The sequence below is a fragment of the Piliocolobus tephrosceles genome, chromosome 18 (genome assembly GCF_002776525.5).
Source record: "Piliocolobus tephrosceles isolate RC106 chromosome 18, ASM277652v3, whole genome shotgun sequence".
Taxonomy (NCBI): Eukaryota; Metazoa; Chordata; class Mammalia; order Primates; family Cercopithecidae; genus Piliocolobus; species Piliocolobus tephrosceles.
This window is the reverse complement of record NC_045451.1, coordinates 68,605,566-68,627,637: the sequence shown is the minus strand read 5'-3', so window position 1 is coordinate 68,627,637 and position 22,072 is coordinate 68,605,566. Positions and strand designations below refer to the sequence as shown.

General features: G+C 41.2%; 1 protein-coding gene across 2 annotated transcripts in view; it reads right to left on the bottom strand.

The window, feature by feature from the left end:
- PTPRM (protein tyrosine phosphatase receptor type M) overlaps positions 1-22,072 on the bottom strand; it is an 846,383-nt gene that overhangs the window by 456,888 nt on the left and 367,423 nt on the right. For both annotated transcript variants that reach the window (XM_023228490.2, XM_023228491.2), the window contains exon 5: positions 19,939-20,054. In XM_023228490.2, coding sequence (XP_023084258.1) covers positions 19,939-20,054 — 116 coding nt within the window. The remainder of the gene's footprint in view (positions 1-19,938; positions 20,055-22,072) is intronic.

The window sequence follows — 22,072 nt, the reverse complement described above, 5'->3', positions numbered from 1 at the left end:
TAACAACAACAAACAGGCCTGAGGGCTATCCATCCATTTATTTATCTATTTACTTGTGGCATGAATCCTGAAATAATATACTTTTGTAATAATCTCCTAATATTTCTCCAAATAGAAGTATCTCTCAAAAGAATGTTTATTCAAAAGCAATCTCAAGCTTGCACTTACTGACCCCTCACAACCACTCAAGGCTGTTCTGAGGGCGCTCAAGTGTAAGAAAGCCTCCTTCTTGGACTTACACATGTGCTGAGAGGACTGTGACTCACAGTCGCACTGTCTTCGTGCCACAGATGGGCCCTATAAAATAAACGGCCTCGGACTAGGAGCCCTGTGTGACTCTAGTGAGTCATATGAACTCTCAGGAAAGCGCCTTTAAAAATTTTTAACTCATGTACTTAATCACATGAAAAGTTAGATTCAGCTTCAAGAGAAATAGTACATAGGGAGGAGGAACCAAGTGCTAAGCAGCAATCCTTTTAGCCTAGAATCTATGCAGGAACAGCACAAAACACATCTTACTCAAATCTGCAGGCCATTTTGTATTAAACCATTCACATGTGCATGGATTCAGAAATTCATTCAACCAACATTCGGTGACAATCTTTTGTGGAGCACACACTGTATCATATAAGAGAGCATAAAATTAAAAGAACCATCACTGACCTAATTGAGTTTATTGTTTGCCTGGAAAAAAACCAGACAAGGCAATAATTACAATACAGAGCAACGAAGTGCCTCCCATAGCACAGAGGAGGAGGAGACCTGACTGGATGTCTTAGTCTGCTTTCTGTTGCTTATAACAGAATATCTGAAACTAAAATTTATAAAGAAATGTATTTCTTTCAGTAATTGACGCTCAAGTAAGAAGCCCAAGTCAAATGGCCTCATCTGGTGAGGGCCTTCTTGCTGGTGGGCAGTGGCACGATTTCCGCTCACTGCAAGCACCACCTCCCGGGTTCACGCCATTCTCCTGCCTCAAAGTCCTGAGTAGCTGGGACTACAGGCGCCCGCCACTACACCCGGCTAAATTTTTTTTTTTTTTTTGTATTTTTGTGGAGATGCGGTTTCACCGTGTTAGGCAGGTTGGTCTCCATCTCCTGACCTCATGATCTGCCTGCCTTGGCCTCCCAAAGTACTGGGATTACAGGCGTGAGCCACCATGCCCAGCCAGAACTCTGCAGATTCTTGAGGAAGCACAGGGCATCACATGGTGAGGGGCTGAGTCTGCTAGTTCAAGTCTCTCCTTCTCTTCTCATAAAGCCACTGGTCCCTCTCCCATGATAACCCATTAATCCACTAATCCATACATGGATTGATCCATTCATGAGGGCTCTTCTATGACGATCCGATCACCTCTTAAAGGCCCCACCTCTCACTCATGACACTGGAGATTCAATACTGATTTAATACTGGAGATTAACATTTCAACATGAGTTCTGGAGGGGACAAATATTCAAACTATAGTCCTGGAGATGGTGTCAGTGCAAGCTTTCCAGGAAGCACTGCTTGAGCCCAGGCTTGGGTATGCACAGAAGTTTCTTAGGCAGGGAATAAAGAGGAAAAGTCTAGTGAGTAAGAGAAGCTCTCTAGAGTCAGGAGCCGAGAGAGAGCACAGAACTATAGGGGAAATATAGGGTAACTATGGGGGAACTATATGAGAACTATAAAAGAACTATAGAGAATGTATAGAGGAACTCTAGGGGAACTCTAAGGGAAGTATAACTTATCCCATATGGCAAGGACAGAAGTGTTTCTGGGAATGGCAGATTAAAAGGCTGGAAGGAAAAGCACAGAACAGACTCCAACAAGAAATACAACATGTTGAGGATTTCAGTATATTCTGCTGCTGGGAATGGAAGGACCTTAGGCAAAGAGGTAACACAAACACCTCTGTGTGTACAGTAATGGCCTGGAGGAGATAGGGCATGACCCCAACTGATGTCAAAGGAAAACGGGTAAATTGTTTTCAGAAATCATAGTAACAAATGACACAAAGAGAGAAGACAGAGAGGAAGGGAAGGAACCTAAAGATATCCAGATAATGAAATCAACACGACGTGTGCTCCCCTGCAGTAACATCTTTCCCCTCTAGCAGACCATAAGGTCCAGGGTCGTATCTTATTCATTTTGTGTACCCAGGTGCACAATAAATAGAACTCAGGAAATATTGGCTGACTCTAGGAATCACAGCCTCAGTGGAAAAAAAACGTTCCAGGGGTAGAAGAGAAAAATGAGGTTCTGTTAAATTAACAGAACTTAAACCCCAAACCCTAGACAAAGAATCCATATTTACAATGGAGACTAACAGGGAATATAAAAGAAAGTTTTAGAGGTTCTGTGTGTCATCACTCAGCAACACTGCCCCAACTCATCGTGACTGTGGTAGGCAGAAAAAGGGCCTCCGAAGATGTCTACATCCCAATCCCCAGAATCTGGGACTATGTTACCTTACATGGCAAAAAAGGAGTTGGCAGATATGATTAAAATAAGGATCTAGAAACGGGAAGAAAGGCTGGATTATCTAGGTTGGCTACATGTAATCACAAGGCTCTATTTATGAGGAAGGCAGAAGGGTCAATGCGAAGGAAAGATAACAGAAGCAGAGGTTGTGCCGATGGGCTTTGAAGTGGGAGGAGGGTGTCACGAGACAAAATATGAGGGAGGTCTCTAGAAGCTGGAAAAGGCAAGGACCAGATTCTTCCCAGAGCTTTTGGGAGGAACCAACCCGGCCATCACCTTATTTTAGCGCTTCTGACATGCAAGACAGTAAGATGACGAAGCCACGAGGTTTGAGTTAATTTGTTACAGCAGCAATAGGATGCCAATATGGTGATCATCTGAGAAACTAGAAGCCCTGTGGCTTTCTGAAGGTGTCCAGGGGTTGTGCATCTTGATTTGTCAAGAGGTGCATAAGCAAGTCTTTAAGATCACGTTGGGTCACCGAAGTAGAGTACCCAGTTTGGAATCATGAGCTAGAATAGCAGCCTGAAGATAGCAACCATGGAGGCACCCCATAGGATGAATGAAATGAGTAAAGGCCAGACCAGGAAGGCATGAAGAGACAGAAGAGCCACAGGAGCAGTGAGATAACAAAAGAGAAGAAGTGGGAAAACATGCAGTCTACACTGGAGAAGAGCGGGGGAATGACAGTGTGAAGACAGAAAATCAGAAAGGAATGCGGAAAGCTGGGTGAGGCAGTAGGAGAGAAAGCATGGGGAGAAAAGGACCAGGCAGGGCAAGGATGGGGAGAGACACAGAAATGAGGAGGCCAAAGGACCCAACACACAGAAAGATGTGATCCACGAGGGAAGAAGACATGAGCCTTCAATGACGTTATTAGTTTCCTTTGAAATCCTGGCACGTACACATTCACAGACCCCTCCTTGGTTCTTAAAGCAAAAAGTGTGTCAGGTGCAACAGCAACATCAGGTTCTCTATTAGCCCTATTCTGAGAAGACATGCATAAGGGCAGTAAATGCACTGTGGGGCTAATGGAGAAGAAATGAGGGGATGTCCTCAAAGCACTGCATGGGGAGGAGAAGGGAGGAGAGAGACCTCACCCTCCACTTCGTTAGCGTTGATGCAGTGCAGGAAATGCTACCCCAAAATAGGACACTTTGGCATACTGAGTATTTTCAGCTGAAAGAAGCTGAGAAAACCACGGCATCAGAAAGGTCATGCTGACCATCTTCCCCGCTCCCCCCAGCACCAAAGCAGGACACGGAAACTGAAATTCCACTTGTCCCTTTCTGCCCTGAGATGGGCTAGGAAACTCAGAGAGGTCACTCTCTGACTTCCTCCCTCCATCCTCCCTAAAGGCCTTCATGTGGCAGGTATCCTGCCCTGATTCTGGAGGGCAGGAATGTCACACAGGCCACAGAGATGCTGAACAAACAGGCCTTGTTCAGTGCACCCTGTTTATTACCATCAGATCCTGCCCCGTTGTCCCTCAATCACACTTCCATGCGACTGTCCATAAAAACACAGTTTTCTCTGAGTCTTCGGGTCTTCATTTTCTGAAGGCTCCTGTGTCATGTAAAACTTGTATTAAATAATTTTCTCTTTTTTTGAGACGGAGTCTTGCTCTGTCACCCAGGCTGGAATGCAGCAGCTCGATCTTGGCTCACTGCAACCTCCGCCTCCCAGGTTCAAGCAATTTTCCTGCCTCAGCCTCCCGATTAGCTGGGACTACAGGCACCTGCCACCACAGCCTAATTTTTGTATTTTTCGTAGAGATGGGATTTCACCATATTGGCCGGTCTAGTCTTGAAATCCTGACCTTGTAATCACCCGCCTCGGCCTCCCAAAGCGCTGGGACTACAGGTGTGAACCACTGCACCCAGCTGTATTAAATAATTTTTTATGTGTTTATCTTGTTAATCTGTCTTTTGTTATACAGATTTCAGCCATAAACCTTGACATGGGTGAGGAAAAGGTATTACTTTTCTTCTTCCAGTGTCGAACCGTATTTCTTGGAGCATGAGGAAATGAGGATGCACAGTGTTCAGAGTCACTGGCAAAGCACCAGGCAATGTCTCCTATGATAGCTCAGCGGACACGAGGAGAACAAGATGGGATAACTGCCAGGAAGATCAGGTGGACTAGAAACGTGCAAGTGACCAGAGTCACAGCCGCTCATCGGCACCAACACTGACATCTGTTTCCGGTGCCTTGACACAAGGCTGTTTCCTCATCCCTGACTTCTCCCAACATGTTTATTCCTGCCTTTGATAGTCATAGATGTGCTTCTCAAATGTACAGGTGACAATAAATAACCATATAAATTAACAAAAAGGGATGGAAAAAGATATCTACAAAGCCAAACAAAAAATTAAAACAAGATAAACATCAATAAAAATAAATGTGCATCTGATGCTTCCCTGTAAAATCAGACTTTGTTAAGTGGATAGAGTTCTGATTTAGCATCATCTTCATCATTAAAAGATACATAACAACTGTGGAGCAGGTTTTTGCCTAAAATCCTAATTCAATTTTCAGTTGTGTTAATGAAGTATCTGGAGAGATGGTCCCTCTTGTCCCTGTCCCAGCACACAGCATTCCATTCAGCGCCTCAGGTTTTTGGCACTGCATATGAGAAGCAGACTTGTTCAGAGGACTGAGGACTAGACAGTGAAGAAATCCTCTGGTCCACAGTTAGGGAGCTGAAGAAGGGGAGGAGCCGGAGACCAGGCTAGCCATTAACACGGCTGGCTAAGAATGAGGGGGAGAGGACAACCATCTTCCAGCATGGAAAGGCCGGGCACGTAAAACAGGAATGGGACGTGAATGTCTGGGCCACAGGGAGCTAGTACAAGTCACCAGTACTTACTTATCTGAAATCCTTGGAGTAAAATGTGGTTCAGAATTCAGATTTTTAATTTTATTTTATAAAGGCATCTGTACTGCATATTCTTTGACACCCCAAGGAGAGTCTGAGACAGCATTCCATAATTCCTAGGTTTTGATATTTCTGCATCAAAACCTAGGAATATTGACTTTAAGGAGGAAAAAACAGAGACCCTAAATAGCTTCACATCCATTCAGGTCAGGTTTGGTCACCAAATAAATTACAAAAATGGGCAGGTTTTGCTACTAAATTAGATACAGAAACTTTCTGATTATAGATTTTGGAGTACAGGCTAAGATACTAAGAATGACCACCGAGAAGGCACACACCCAGTCCTCCCATCCTCAGGCACTCCCAGTCCCAATGTGTCATGGCCACACTGTGCCGGCTGACTCTGTCCCATCATGTGGGCTCCTGGCTGTTCTTTCCAGCCCAAGCTTCCTTCTTCCTTGAGACCTCTTCCTCTTCCTAGGATGCTTCCCACTAACCACCAGAGTCAACTCCATCTCCTTCCAGGGACTGCTCAAATACGTCTTCACTGAGGCCTAACCTGATGCCTAAATTCCAAACTGAAACATGCTCCTACTTGGCATCACCTAGCTATTCCTTTACGAGTGCCACTTACCCCTTCCTAACATGCTGCATAATTCTCTTACTTATCATAGTTGCTGTCTATCTCCCATAGTAGAATACAAGTCCCATGAAGGCAGGGATCCTTGCCAGGTTCTTATTGCTCTAACTGTAACATATCAACCATGCCTCGTACATCCTAGGGAGGACTGGTGGTGATATTAAAAGTGACTCAGGCATTGAACGAGTGACTAAATTAGTTGATTTTAGATGTCTTTTGGTCTTTGATTCCATTCCCTAGGCTAGAATTAAACTGGGAAGTGTGGGGAGTGATGGCCAGCCCCGATCTCTTTGCTGCAAGACAGGTATAGAAAGGCATGAGAGTTTTTGCCCCTGCTATCCTTTCCCCATGACAGTGATACCTGGAGAGGTCAATGTGTTCAGAACCTCAGGTACCACTGAGCATCTAGAAATCCACAGGGAACTTTTTGTTATTCTAGCAAAACAAAATGATGAAAATATACATCAGGTAGAGACAGCAAAATTGTCAGCCAGATTTTGCCCAATTGTCAGAAGAAAGAGGCAGCCCTGCCAAGCACTGGCACTCTACATTGTTAATAGCGTGACAGAAGGACCATAAAAAATGAGGAAGGATGGTCATCAGACTGTTCTTGACCATATGAGAGTTCACTAAGAGAGACAGCCTAGGACACAATTGTTGGGAACAAAAACCTCAGACTCCATGCAAAGCACAGCGACCGAATGTCCTGGGTTGTTAAAGAAATCACTGACCCATCTTTTGTCCACTTAGTGAAATAACCATAATGATGATGCCTGAGAGGAGATATCTGACTGGGTTAAACACAGCTCTTTATAAAAGCAAGAGTCTCTTCAAATGTGCATGCATTTCAATTTGAGCAGGCTATAAAAAAGTACTGATAGTTATTTAAATTGGACTTACCACCTTCTTTATGCAATGGACTAACTCTAGGACTTCTAAATGAGCAGTAATTTACCAGCAAAAAGATACATATTAAGTCTTTCAGAAATAGTTTTGCAATAATCAGAGCAATGATTGAAAGAAATTGAGGTCTGGGAAGTTAGCAGCACTTGCAGCAAATTAATCAATCTCTGGCATTTTGGAGCTGCTCTGAGTGCACAGGCATCAAGGGGCTCTGAGTCAGTCCCCTTCCTCAGACATACAGGTGGGGATTAGGTGGCACTGTGATTTCTTCAATAATGAAAATAGTCTGTATTATCCAACTTTCAAATATGCCCATCTGTAAGATATTGATTGAAATTCTTACCACTGCCATCACCAATAACATCAGCAGGGCTTGGAGTAATTCTGTTGGAAATATCTTATGCAGGCTAAAGCCTGTATTCATTGAACATCTCAAAAAAGAATCTACCCTTTATACAGCCCATATGTTTTATTTTAATAATTAACGTAGTGTTGACCTTTGATTTCTAGACCACAACCAAATTAACCCAAATATTTATCAGTTTGGAGTACTGTACTGAAACTAAACATTCTTACTTGTATCATCACATACTAGCAATATATATTGGCAAGTACACTTTAAGTTGGCTAATGAATATACAGAGAGCCAAAATAATATACAGATATCCAAAGTTATATCCTATTATTATTGGTATATTCAAGAAGAATTTGAATAGGGAAATTTAGGGCTTCATTCTGTTATTTAAGACATAGTTCATTTCATGATATATTCATAATAGCTGAATAACATTATTTAATAAACCTGTATTTAAATGTTATCTAGAAGTTAATCCAAATAATATAGAATATACATAATAAATGCAGTAACTAGAAATACCAGCAAAATTAGAAGTTCTTTAGTCTTAAAATCAAATATCCAACTGTTAAGTGGGTTAACTTGGCCAAATCAAACTAAGGAGCCCAACACTGACAAACTTTTTTTTACATATTTAAAGGTTCAAACCTTTGCAAAACTAGGTCTCAAGCCAGTTCACTTTTAAACTGTAATTACAGCACTCTAGTATGGGGTGAGTGGCAGTGCCTGTGCTACCTATCAAACATGATCTAAAAGACCAGGCTAGTCATTAACATGCCTGGTTAATAACGTCACTTTTCCTTAGTCAATATGCCTTAAAATATACAACTCTTCCGAAAACACAGTTGAAAGAGGATAAAGATGCAAGATAAAGGAGGTTAAAATCCCTACAGTTTTGAATTTGCATAGGAATTGTCAGTGTGCACTCAGGGCACAGTTTGTCTTTAAATGTGTGTATGTGTGCATATCTAGGTATCCCAGCTCTCTCCAATGAGAAGATCCAAAAACAATAAATAAAATAAATAAAGTAGTAATGAGCACCTCTATGCTAAGACTGTAACTTCTAATGGCCATTTCCCACAGAAAAAGAACCAGGATTCCCTGGAAAAATGGCCAACTCTAGGTCTAAAGTAGAAAACGGAAAATATACACCTAGAATATGTCATCGCACCAGAAAGCAAAGAAGCCCCCTGAGATGGACCAGGACAGGAGTCACCCATGCAGAGTAAGCCCCACTGGAAGGCTGCGGAAGACATCAGCAGCAATAAAGACATTAAGTACAAGGGACTGAAACCCATCAAATGTGTTCAAACATACAAGCTGATGACAAAGATGCTGATGACGACAACAACAATAATTATAACTACCTTGGTCACTTTTAGGTGATGACAGTGAGTGACTGATAGACCCAGACCATTCTGCAATTCCTAATGAATTAATGAACCAAGGCAATGATCATCAATGGCTGATAATGTTATCGGATCCTTGGGGTGTTACTTCGCCACCCAGAAACCTCTGTGGCCAGTGGTATCTTTACCTGAGTTTTGCTTGGGCCCAATGGGCCCACTTGGCCTGGAAGGCTGCACTCGGCTGACACTACCGGCCTGGATTCCATGCCTGCCAAGGGCAAGTGGAGAGGTGAGGGGTGTGTAAGTGAGCAAGCATGGGATCTGGCCACTGCACACAGTCAGGCACACCAGCTGTGGGGGAATGGGCAGCTCCAGGTGCCGGCATGGGCACCAGCTCTCTGCAAGCTGCTTCCAAGGCTGGCAATGGGGAACATGGTGGCACCCAGAAGCTTGAGACACCAGGAACTGCAGAGCCACAAAGAGGGTGCCACAGCCCTGGCCCAGGGAGCGTCTAGGTCTGGGCTCCCTGAAGGGCTACAGATCTTCTCTCCTTCTCTCTTTCTTGTCACCCACAATGTGGTGAGCAAGGAGTGTGTTTCAGCCCTGCTTGTGTTATAGCCCTTGCAGCCCTGCCATTTGGTGGGTCCCGAGTTCTTGTCCTGTGTCCAGGAAGAATGAGGTATGCAGACAAGCGGAGGATGAGTAAGGTGAACAGGAGCTTTACTGAATGACAGAATACCTCAAAGGAAACCCACAGGGGTCAGCTCCGCTCCACAGTGACGGTGTCCCAACAAGTGTTCAGCTCTCAGCAGAGAGGAGACCCTTGAGTGGGTAGCCCCTCTGTGCAGGCAGGTCATCAGTCAAGTGCTCAGCTCTCACCGGAGAGGAGACCCTGGAGTGGGTAGCTCCTCTTCCCAGGCAGGTTAGCCTGAGTGCTCAAGTCTGGCTGAGTCCATGGATTTTATGGGCTTCAGAGTGGAGGAAGTGTGTGTTGATCAGTTCATGGGTGGCCATGGGTGGGCACAAAAAACAAACAAACAAACAAAAAAACACCATAATTTTCCACTCCCAGACTGCAGAACTGACAGCCTGGCTCCCAGCCTTCAGGCCTTCCCTGGCTTGAAGGTGGGACTTCGCTGGGGAACTCCTCCATCTGCCCTGGAGCCTGTATGCCTCCTGCTGTTCATGGCACCCAGGCTGTTCATGCTGAGGGGCACCTGCAGGCCAGTGCCAAACTGCCCGCAACAACCCCTCAGCCTTCCTCCCATGTTTGTCAGTGCCTAAAGTCAGGAAGGGGCTGAGGCGGCAGGGAGCTGGCATGTCAGCGCTGCCCTGGGCGCACACACACCCGGCTGGGTTGCGACAGCACCTGTGTTTGGCTTCAACTTTGCTCCAAGATTGGAGCAGGCACTGGGAGCAGGGAGAGACCAGGCAGTGGGAGCAGGCACTTTCAAGCCTGCAGGGGCAGGAGTGTCTTCCTGGGTCCCTGAGAGTGCAAAGATGCCCAGTCCACAGCCGTGGCTGGGTGGCTGCAGCTGTGCCTGGGAGGGCAGGGCTCCTGCCTGCTCCCAGCCTCTAAGAGCACAGGGATGCCAGATCTGCAGCCATGGCTGGGAAGCTGCTGCTGCACTCAGGGAGCATGAGGTTCCCGCCCTGCCAACTCAGCAGCAGGTGGGGCTTCTACCTGTTCCCAGTTCCCGCTGGCCCCATGGAGCAGGCAGCACCAACCATGGTCATCTCTGCCTTCCTTTCTCATGGGATAGCCTCGGATACTTGGAAGCAAGAAGAACAAGTGAACCTTCTGCTGAATATGAGAAAAGATGAAAGAAGGCTTTCCCAGAACGTATGGTTTGTAGGCCCAAAGAAAGCAGACCTTAAGATAAGTGGTGATGCCTTTCCTTCTCTTCTGCCCTCCAGACTGACACAACTTGACCAGTAGTTTTAAAAGTCCAATTTCAGACACCAGGGTGTAATTTAGGGTGGAGGGTGGGAGGCGGGTAAGGGCTGAAAAACTGCTTATCAGGTACTAGGCTCGCCACCTGGGTGACAAAACCACTTGTACACCAAACCCCAGCAATACAAAATCTACCCATGTAACAAACCTGAGTTTGTGCCCTCTGACCTAAAATAAAAGCCAGAAAGAAAAAAATAAAAGGTCCAGTTTCAAGCTGAGGCCAGGAGACCTCAAGGTTGCTATGGAGGAAGGGGATCTCTACTGTCCCAACAGTTCCTGCCACATCCTATAGCACCTGCTGCCTACATCTCTCTTTGGCTGAGTTAGGTAATATCACAAAGGAAAAATTATTAATATTTCTTCTAGAGTATCCCTAGACATGTTATACTGTTTCATCAATATAAAAGAAATCTCTATTTTTAAATAAAGGTAACCCAAAATCATACTAAGTTAAAACATACAGTATACACCTAAAGGTTTTCAGTAGCTTCAGTCTGATTGTTCAGTATGATATTATATAAATATAGATATAGATATTTAACTGACTAAAACAATAATGGATGTAATTTTAACTACTCAAAATTTTTGAGAGCAAGTGGTTCCCATAGCAACTAAAGACAGTCCTCCTTTACACATTTCTAGTATTTTCTGGGATGCTAAGTGATGTTAAATTTATGCTTTAATATATATGGCATAAAATACCCAAGTTAAGCTTATGAAGGGAACCATAATTTTACTTCTTTTCATATCATTTTGTGGCTTTTATACATAATAACAAAATTGTTCTGAAATACGGTCGTGCTTTTTTTCCTTATAATCAACAAATGAAACTAAAAGCCACCTCGAAAGGTTGACCAAAAGCCTATATCCATAACATGAAACCAAGGCAACACTGCATACATACAAAAACAACTTTAATTGTAAATTCTGATCAACGCTATCATTTAAATTACTACATGGTACTTGTGAATTCATGAGGAACTATCTACGTCTTTTTCTGCAGTACCAAAGATGCATTATGGTTACGATACAACATAGACGGCCTGGTTCAGATCCGAGCACTGTGACGAGCAATGCCCCATTGGAAGAGTCGTTAAAACTTTCTAACCCTCAGCCGCTTCTTCTATAAATGGACACATAATAAAATTCTTGTAGGGATCAATGACAAAAAATGCCTGAACATCACCTACCAGAGTAACTAGCACATAGCAGTGCTCAGTAAATGTAGTCGCAATTACTTTATTTCCAACACCCCTGTTGAAGTCAGTAATATAAACACTATTCATACAATTTTTAATTTATTCATTCAGAAGTCAAATTCTATGGTAGATCAGTGAAACTGTTCCTATGAAAACCACTGTAGGTTATAAAAATATCAAGGTTTCCCTCTTTTCTCTCAGAAAAGGTCTAAAATTATCTGAGCTAAAAAACAAAATGTGAGGAATTTATTAGACTGGAGAAACATAATTTTTTCATGATTGTGTAGCTCATACCCAGCTTGGTGGAATTATATGTCAAACTCTCAAAGGAAAAAAAAAATATCAATCTCTAGGCCAACAGCTAAGAAACTGTTAATTCTAAGTACTTTTTCTTGTGAAAATTAAACTCCTCAAAGTAAGAGCTCAAATGGAATTACATTCTTTACAAAAGGTGGGTTTAATTCATCTATTACTATGACACAGGTGTTGCCACTGTACTAATTCAAATGGCATATCCTTATTACAGGTATATTTCTTATGTTCATGGAGATCATGGGAAATATAAAGGTATATGTCTATAATGTTTAATGTGGATGCTATGGCAAGAAAGTTTTTAAAGGAAGAATTAAGAAAGAAGTTATAATTATGACAGAATAAGAAAACCTAGGCAAAGGGTACAAGAAATGAAGGTTTAGGAAAGATGACATATTGACCATATTGGCTTCTAAAAATACTCCAACATATGCGTGTTTTTATTAATCAGTTTTTGTAACTTTGCATGATATTTGCTATATATCCTGAAGCAGCAGAGGCACCACTGCGTTCTATGTATTGCTCCTCTCATCAAAGCCCATCCTCTGAACAGGAACTGTGGGCCTAAAGCAATCATCCCAGAGAGAAACGACTTCCTCTGTGCTTGTTTTCCTGCTCTAACTACAAATCTACTTTGGATACTCACCTGAAGGAGCTACACGATTTGTTTGGGTAGTCAGTAAGCCCCATGCATTAGTAGGTATTCACTGAGCATTTTGCTATGTGACAAGTACTAGTCTGGGTGCGCAGTTGTACCAGTGTTTTTAACAGCATAGCAGTCCCCCCTGTTCCATGGGAGATACATTTCAAGACCCCTAGTGGATGCCTGAAAACATGGATAGCTTCTGTCATGTCTTGCACCAACTTAATGCCACCTTGTACATCTTAACTAAGCACTTACCATGCACTGTGGCTGTAAACTTTTGCAGTCTGAGGTACAACAGCAAAACTAGAACGAATTTCTTTTTCCTTCTTCACAATTTCAGGTATAGAAAATTCTTTCTCACTGTAGATCTTAGCAAGCAGTGCATACAATTTTTTTCTTTCCTTATTAAGTTGAGCACTTTCACCTTGTCACTTAAAGGAAGCACTTGATGCCTTCTCTTGGACATATCCAGATTGCCATCCTCACTGCTCCTGTGCTTTGGGGCAATGGTTAAGTAAAGTAAGGGCGACTCGAACACAAGCACTGTGATCTTGAGACAGCCTATCTGATAACCAAGACATCTCCTCAGCAACTAGTGGGTGGGTAGTGGGATTTGTTGGACAAAGGGATGATTCATGTCTTCAGTGGGACAGGGTGGGAAGAGGAACTTTTCATCGTGCTGCTCAGAATGCTGCACAATTTAAAACTTATGAATTGTTTATTTCTGGAATTTTCCATTTGACATTTTTGAATGACATTTTCATTGACCAGAGGTAACAGAAACCATGGAATGTGAAAATCTCAGATAAGAGGATACTACTGTACTTTAAAGTAACATCATCTGATTTCCTTTTCTATTATATGAACTAATGCATATTATGGAATAATTTTAAAAGGCTATTCTGGTGCATTACTTACAATAAATGCCAAGCTCTGCTAACAAAACAGTAAAACTCTCAATTATATTGTGCTATGATGGATTTTAAAGTTCTAAATTCAACACAGGTAAATCACAGTAAATCTGAGACTATCAGGTTAAAAGGCTAGTATATGAGATGCAAGATCATTCAGTGAAGAAAAATGTCCAAGACAAAAAATTCATGCACTTGTAAATAAATAACACAATACTTGTACGTAAGTATAAACATGTACATATATATACAGACATAAACATATTAGACATATAAAACTGACTTTCACTAATAAAATGGAGTTAACTATAATAAACATAAAAACCGGATATACAACTGCGCTAAAGTTTCCTACATATTCTGGGCTTCTGTTTTCTCGTCAATAAAATTAGGAATTTAATTTAAAGATTGCTCCAAATTCAGGTTATATAATTGTGTAATTTTAAAAAGTAAGATATTTAAAAATGGTAGGTACCTCTAACAACTGTGAGAAAGTGGTTATTTTCTAGGTTTCCACTGCCAACTGCTATTCACTCAACATGCACACCTCAAACCCTAGCCTGGTCAAAGATCCTGTTCATCCATTGTTGAAAAGACATCACTGCTCCCTCCCTGTCTTCTGCTCTTTGTCCTGGAGGCAGAACTTTTGTATTTCCCACCCACTCTGAATGTGATGTGGTTGCTAAGAATAAGGAATGCAGGAACCTCTACAATGATGAGAAGAAATAAAGAGCAGGAGTTACAAAGACACCAAAATGGGACCACAGGCAGGGGAAGAGGAAAGCAGTGGCCCCCATGCCACAGGTCTTGTAACTGCACATGCATGAGTCATCTATAGGTACATAAACACTAGCTAGCATTAGTTATCACCTTCATTTACTGAAAAGTATTATAAATAGGAAGTCCTGAGAGAAACAAGCAAATGTAGACAAATAATATTTGGAATACTGAAGAAAGAACAATAAAGGCTTTAATACAACCATACATGGCTTAAAGGTCAGCGACTACATAAAAAATATACAACCTCAGAAGCTGCCCATCAGCAAACAGAAGTTGTTTATTTTTATTTATTTATTTATTTTTGAGACGGAGTGCAGCAGCACAATCTCGGCTCACTGCAACCTCCGCCTCCCAGGTTCAAGCGATTCTCCTCCCTCAGCCTTCTGAGCAGCTGGAACTACAGGCATGTGTCACCGCACCCAGCTAATTTTTGTATTTTTAGTAGAGACAGGGTTTCACAATGTTGACCAGGATGATCTCGATCTCCCGACCTCGCGATCCACTCGCCCCACCCTCTCAAAGTGCTGGGATTACAGGAGTGAGCCACTGCAGCCAGCCATGAAAGTATTTTTAAAAGTATAAAGGTGTACAGAAAGTATAAAAAGAAAATCCCAAATTCCATTTTCTCTTTTCAGTATTATATATATATACACACACATACACACAGTATACGTATACAGACTCTGAGATATTTTCAAAATGTGGGCTCAGAAAGTGATTGGAAAGTTGATAGAAAAAATTACGGTAATATTTTGGGTGCTTGAATGATTTCCATAAATACATTTAATTTTAGAATCTCACACTGTTGCAGTCCGTGTTTATATGAATAGATTGCCATATCCAATAGCATATCACAAGTATCTTCAAGAACTGCAGTGCATACAGGTTTTTCAATACAATAAAAGAGTTCTACAGATGTTGTCTTCCTACCGTCTGGAAAATTTTTTAAAGTATTTTACAGCTGTAATGATGGATGCGCTCACATACTGGGTCTTATTCTTTTGTTCAGTGTTCTAGAAAAAACAATCCCACTCATCAACATAACCTGTGTGGTCCACAGATGAGACGAAGAATATATAAACAGATGGGGCACATCTGTTAATCATAAACATTTCTTCATTAGTGTCATCATCAGATTTATTTATGTTATGCTATTATGAAACACTCTGACAGGGATTATATTTAATCTAAACTAAAAAAAATCAAAACCTTGGCCATTTTTCACAGGTATGGATCAATATGACATGCAATACATATAAACATTATTTTCTATGGTCAGGATGGCACCATGATACTAACGATGTAATACTGGTCACACCCAAATTCTTCTATCAAAGCATAAGTGCATAACGCCTATTCACCTACCTTCCAAATACAAGAAGACGGTATAGTAGAGTGGAATTACTTAGAGGCGAAATAAAAGTAAATAAACAGAGTTATATTATTACCAGCTATGCCATTTTTCCTTGTGATCCAGGAGAATCCTACACTTCCAACTCCTCTTCTATAAAACAGATAAACCACCATGGGATACAACCTTGAAACTTTGTGCAGAATGCCTATTGTGGGCCTCAAAGCACTTCAGAACAAGTAGTAAAAATTATTGTAAATAGGTTGGGCATGGTGGCTCACTCTTCTAGTCCCAGCACTTTGGGAGGCCGAGGCAGGCGGATCGCTTGAGCCCATGAGTTTGAGACCAGCCTAGGCAACAGGGTGAGAACCTGCACAAAAAATTAGCCAGGCGTGATGGTGCATGCCTGTAGTCCCAGTTACCCAGGAGGCTGAGATGGGAGGATCATCTAAGCCCAGGTGGTCAAGGCTGCAGTGAGCTGAGATCATGCCACTGCACTCTAGCCTAGGTGACAGAGTGAGACTTTGTCTCAAAAAAATATTGTAAATGATTATATTCAAAAACACCAAAGTACCCCCAAACAAAGATGTGTTATTAATTTCTAAATATTGTCTCACTCTTGAGAGAGATTTGAATCACAGAAAAACCTAAAAATATGTTTTCTCTTCAATGTTCTGCGTGGATATCAGGATTATTTTGAGGACCTAAATGAGTTTACATGCAGACGTGGTCCGTGATGAAAGGTTTACGTGTCATCACAACCTCTAGAGAATGGCCTGAGAAAATGTTCGAGGGGGAGTGAGGGGTCCTAGGCAAGAGGGCAAGAAGGGCTCTGCAAAACCAGCATCTGCTGAAAACCCTCATCACTACTGGAAAGTGCTATGTACACATATAGATTAATAGAAACTACACTTGCAGGTGAAGGACACAGGTCTTATTTCATAAGCTATTAATAAAATAAACGTTTGCCCACAAAATGCCTACCCAACCAGGGAAAATAAATTATTGAACAGTAAAATTATTCTAACATCACAAAGATTCACTAACCAAATGGTGTCCTGATTCCAGGACAAAGTAAGTTTCAGTAAAAAGCTCAAAGTCACAACAGTTCTATCTGTGTCATCTTCTTGACAGTGCAGCGTAGAAAGCTGCAGTGCAATAAATGGTCACCGAAGACAAGAGGGTCAGAGAAGACTGAGCAAGATAAAAAGAAAGGCATTAAGGGACTGACTGTGAAAACAACTACCAACACTATCATTCAAATCTAATGAGAAAAAATTCAGAGATCAATACATGGAAAATTAAACATCAGGGTCAAATTGAGGCAACTGAATACAGGAACCAGTTATACGTTATGTCTGCCTTCTTTCTTTCCTGATTTGGAATGTGTGTTGTATTTTGCTTCACACTAGTAATTTCCAACCCTGGGTGTACACTGGAATCTCTTGGAGAGTCTTTAATAAAACATGGCATGCTGGGCCCCAGTCTAGACCAATTAAGTAAGAATCTGGAAACAGGTAAGACATTTGTGAAAAAAAACCAAACCAAACCAAAACAAAACCCTTCCAAGTTGTTCTATAGTAGAGTCAGGGCTGAGAACTTTGCATTTAGACCCTTTTTTTTTTTTTTTTGAGATGGAGTCTCGCTCTGCCGCCCAGGCTGGAGTGCAGTGGCCTGATCTCAGCTCACTGCAAGCTCCGACTCCCGGGTTCACGCCATTCTCCTGCCTCAGCCTCCCAAGTAGCTGGGACTACAGGCGCCCGCCATGTCGCCCGGCTAGTTTTTTGTATTTTTAGTAGAGACGGGGTTTCGCCATGTCAGCCAGGATGGTCTCGATCTCCTGACCTCGTGATCCGCCCGTCTCGGCCTCCCAAAGTGCTGGGATTACAGGCTTGAGCCACCACGCCCGGCTAGACCCTTTTTTTTTTTTAACCCCAAAATTGTAAGTAGCTTTCTCCATATCACATGACAAATTATCTTTAAAACAAAGTTCCTAGATGGGTAGGAAGTAGCAAAAGATTTCCAACCCAAATAAGTGCTCAAGTTTAAGCAGGAGTACACCAAGTCCAGGACATTTGCAAAAATAAAAAGAGCAAATCATGTCCTCACAAACCTGTAAATTCTTGGGAATATGTAAGATGACTCTGTTGAGGAAAGAGCTTAGACTTAATATAGTATTTATATTACATTCTCTAGACTTAATATAGTATTTATATTGTATTCTCTCAAGTAATATTGTCATAAATATTATGAGCAAAACATATTTTTCCACAAATATTTAAGATTTCTAGAGATAAAGCAAAGGAACAAATAGTTTCATTTTTATAAGGTGCTTAATACTTTGTGGAAAATGTCAATAGAACATGTTTGTCTCATCAGTTACCACAGATGGCCAATCTTGATTGTGTTTAATACCAACAGCCATTATCTAAGAAAACAATTCTGAATTCTAACATCAAGACTTTAAAACAACTGGGAAGTGGGTTAAAAAGAGAAAAAAAAATTGAATACTGAAGACAGTTTTCACAAGCTGCAAAAAGTTCTTAAGTTAACAGTTACAAAACTTGTACAAAGAAGAAAGTAAAGATGAACTTGGAATATACAATGTAATCCTCTGTATACACTTCCTGGCCAGCAATGTCTCTAAAAGGGACAGTAGGATATGAAAAAAGAGAGTGACACTGGGCAGAGGGGTGGAGCATCCTAACAGAAAACAACAAGAAGTCCTCCAGAATGCATTTCCCATCTGACAATCCACTGCTGATTAATCTTGGGACAGTACATTCAAATATCTCCCATTTTCCCCAGAAACAGAGGAATAAAAATACTACTGGGCTGCACACAGTGGCTCACACCTGTAATCCCAGCACTTTAGGAGGCCAAGGTAGGAGGATCACTTGAGGCTAGGAGTTTGAGACCAGACTGGGCAACAAGGGAGAATCCATCCCTATAAAAATGACAAAATAATTACTCAAGCATGGTGGCATGTGCCTGTAGTACCAACTACTTGGGATGCTGAGGGAGGAGGATCACTTGATCCCAGGAGGTTGAGTGAGCCGTGATGTTACCACTCTACTGCAGCCTGGGCAACAGAGAGAGACCCTATCTCTAAGACAAATAAAAACCAAGCAAACAACTACTGATTTACATTGCGGTAATTAAAAGGAATAAAGGATTTAAAAATTGTACACAGAGTGTCACACAAACTCACCCATCACAATCATAATTACACTGCGAGGCATGACAGGAGGTGGAGACACGGCACGTGCAGAGACAAGGCCAGCACGCATAATGGAGTGGAAGCCAGTGTGGAACACAACCACATACACAGAAGGGTTAAAACCCAAAGGACAGTTCAACTCAGTAGCAAACTAAAAATAAATAGATAATACGTTTTTAAAAAAAGACACCCACACAAAACAAAACAAGGAAGGATAAGGACAAAAAATCAACACCACTCAAGATGAAAAATGAGCAGCCTCCAGATTAATGCTTAAAAGGAAGAAACAAGAATGCAATTGGAGCATACTCAGGTGGGGGAAACCTCAAACCTAGAGCTTAAAGAAGTGGGTGGCGTTCTGGTTAGAAGGGACAGGTAATTTAATCCCTCTCATTCTGTCAGGATTCTTGAGAGCATGGATCTATCCATGCACCCCTCTGCCATGCAAAACACATATGGTGGAATTTGAATAAATATAAAACAAGTCACACAACTGATGATTACACCAAAACATTTAATTAAAAACTCAAAATAAAATACGTATTATTAATTTCTAAGTTTAAGCTTACAGTTTGGAAATTCAAATGACAAAAAGGCCTATGAAGTATGGTGTGGTGTGGTGTGTGTGTGTGTGTGTGTGAGAGAGAGAGAGACTCTTTAGATTTTTCTCAAGAGGAGGACTTAGGAGAAGAGTGCTCTACTTTGTAATTTAATAAACTGCCATATAAGTCATTTGACAATCAGATCTTCCAAGCAAGATAATTAAGCATAAGCAAAAGGGAAAAAAAAGAAATTCACAAAAGGTGTGTAAACAAAAATAATTAGCTTTTATAGATTACTAAGTAATCTGGCTACTTATTAACAAAGAGGGAAACTCTTATACTAGGATCTGAGTCTGTTTCTCTGGGTTCCTCCTCCAGGGTGAATGTATTCTTCTTCCTGCTGGACTCTCATCAACAGGTAAAAATGAGTTACTGTACCTGTAACCAGAGCCTGTCTCCTGCCACGGTCCTGCCGATGGCACTGCACTGGAAGGTAGCAAATTGGCCGGCGTTAACTTCCACATTCTGAATCCGCAGGAAGTGAGGAGTCCTGGCTACATAAAGAAAAAGAATGAAAGATATTAGAAGTGGAGATCTGTAACTCATGTATGTCTTCTTCAATCTACCTGCAATTTTTGGCCTTTCGATTTTGTTCACCTTGGGGGAAAAAAATGCTTTTGCTTATATGAGCTGTAAATATTTAACATAATTTTTAAAAATATCATAAAAAGTTTTGGTATGTTGTATAAAAGAATAACAGAAAGCCAAGAATTCTGGAATAGAATGAAACAGAAAGAAGATATTTTATTGTTCCTGCTGTGCAAATTATCATAGCTCAGCAGTCTTCTTGTAATAACAGATCTGTATTAATAAAGATTAAACTGAAACCTAATTGATGTTTTGAACAAAAACATATTAGATATTTATACCAACAACATGAAAAGAACAGTAAGAAGTTAAATGATGTTATCAAGGAAGCTTTTCAAGCCAAGTACACAGTTGTACATAATATATATTTTAATACAACTAACTGGTATGCAGCATTACTTATGCAATATTTTTCAGCTGCCAAAAATACTATTTCTTTAGACATGCTCTGTGAAATGATGCTGAGACTGCCATAGCATGGCAATGTTTGCCGATTCTTATTTCCAATTCAAGAACTAAGAAGGATTCCAAATAGTGAACACCATTGTCTAGTAATGTACATTGTCCATATGGAACAGCTGTCTAAATAAAGGATTATTCCTACTTGGTATGAGAAGCAATTCCTGCATCACAGTGAAAACAGGTGTCCAGGAACTAGAATGATAAGTCAGGACTTAAATTTTATGAAAATTCTACTTTTAGGAAAACATTCCTTTATTATAACAATGATAGAGTGAAAGAGTAACAAAGCGGGAAGGGTGGGCACAGAAAAGGAAGCAAAGAGTATGATCACACTTTCTGGGAGAGACAGATAAATCTGGATAATAACTAGAATACATCTGTTATGCCTTGCCAGCTTTTTCCCACTGCCAGTGTGTCTTCAGCCATGTCTAGGCAGCTTCAAAAAAGGGTGCCCCACTACTGGGTAGCAAAAGATTACAAACTAGGGCTCGTATTAGCCTGGGTAGAACGTAATTAGGAATGGAAGTTGAGTTACTATCAAAGAACAAAGAATAACTTAATTTAATGTCAAAAACACACAGGAATGCGCCATTATTAATTTGGAGGCCACTAATAATTGAGACAAAATATTCATGATACTCAGCATACAAAATATTCTAAATAACTTCCAATAAAGCAATATAACCATGGACCGTTGTTTCTTAATACTAATATATTAACATATAACTCTATGATCTCTGCTTTTCACTGACTTAATCAAATTACTCCTTGCTCAAGAGTAACATAATTCTGTGTTTTTAAAAGATCTCTGTAAAAAGTCCCTAAATGAATTTCTCTTTTAGTCTTTGTTCCTGAAATACTCAAAGACCCATTGTTTTTAGAAAATGGAACAAGGTAACCTTTATTGGGTACTTATGCACCAGAAACTTTTCCACTGAGTACTCACAAATGTTCTGTGAGGGAGATATTTTCTCCATTTCCAAGAGGGGGAACACTTGTGGGTACTTGGCTAGTAAGTGTCAGAAGAACAAACTCCAGTATATCCAGTTCCAAACCCCAGGCTCGGTTTACGAAGCCACAGTGCCTCTCCCCAGACTTCCCGCCATCTTTGCCTTTCCTTATCTCTTCATCCCACTTGCAGTGGCTCCCCTGTCTGCCTGCTGGAATTTTCACGGTGTTTCTCAAACGCTGTTCCTTCCATGAAGCTTCTGCAGATTCGCTCACCTTGTGGTTAGGCCTTCTAATATCACAACAGCCACAGCACTTGATGCAACAGAACTTGATGGTATTGCCACGCACTCAGCAAATATTCATTATCATCACTGAATTCATATTACTTAAAATTATTAAAACCATCCACCTATCCTTAAAGAGTGTTCATTTTAGATTTCAATTTCCGTAGAATTCTACTCTCTCACTCTCATCTGACACTAATTAAATTTTTACCATATAAAAAACTTTA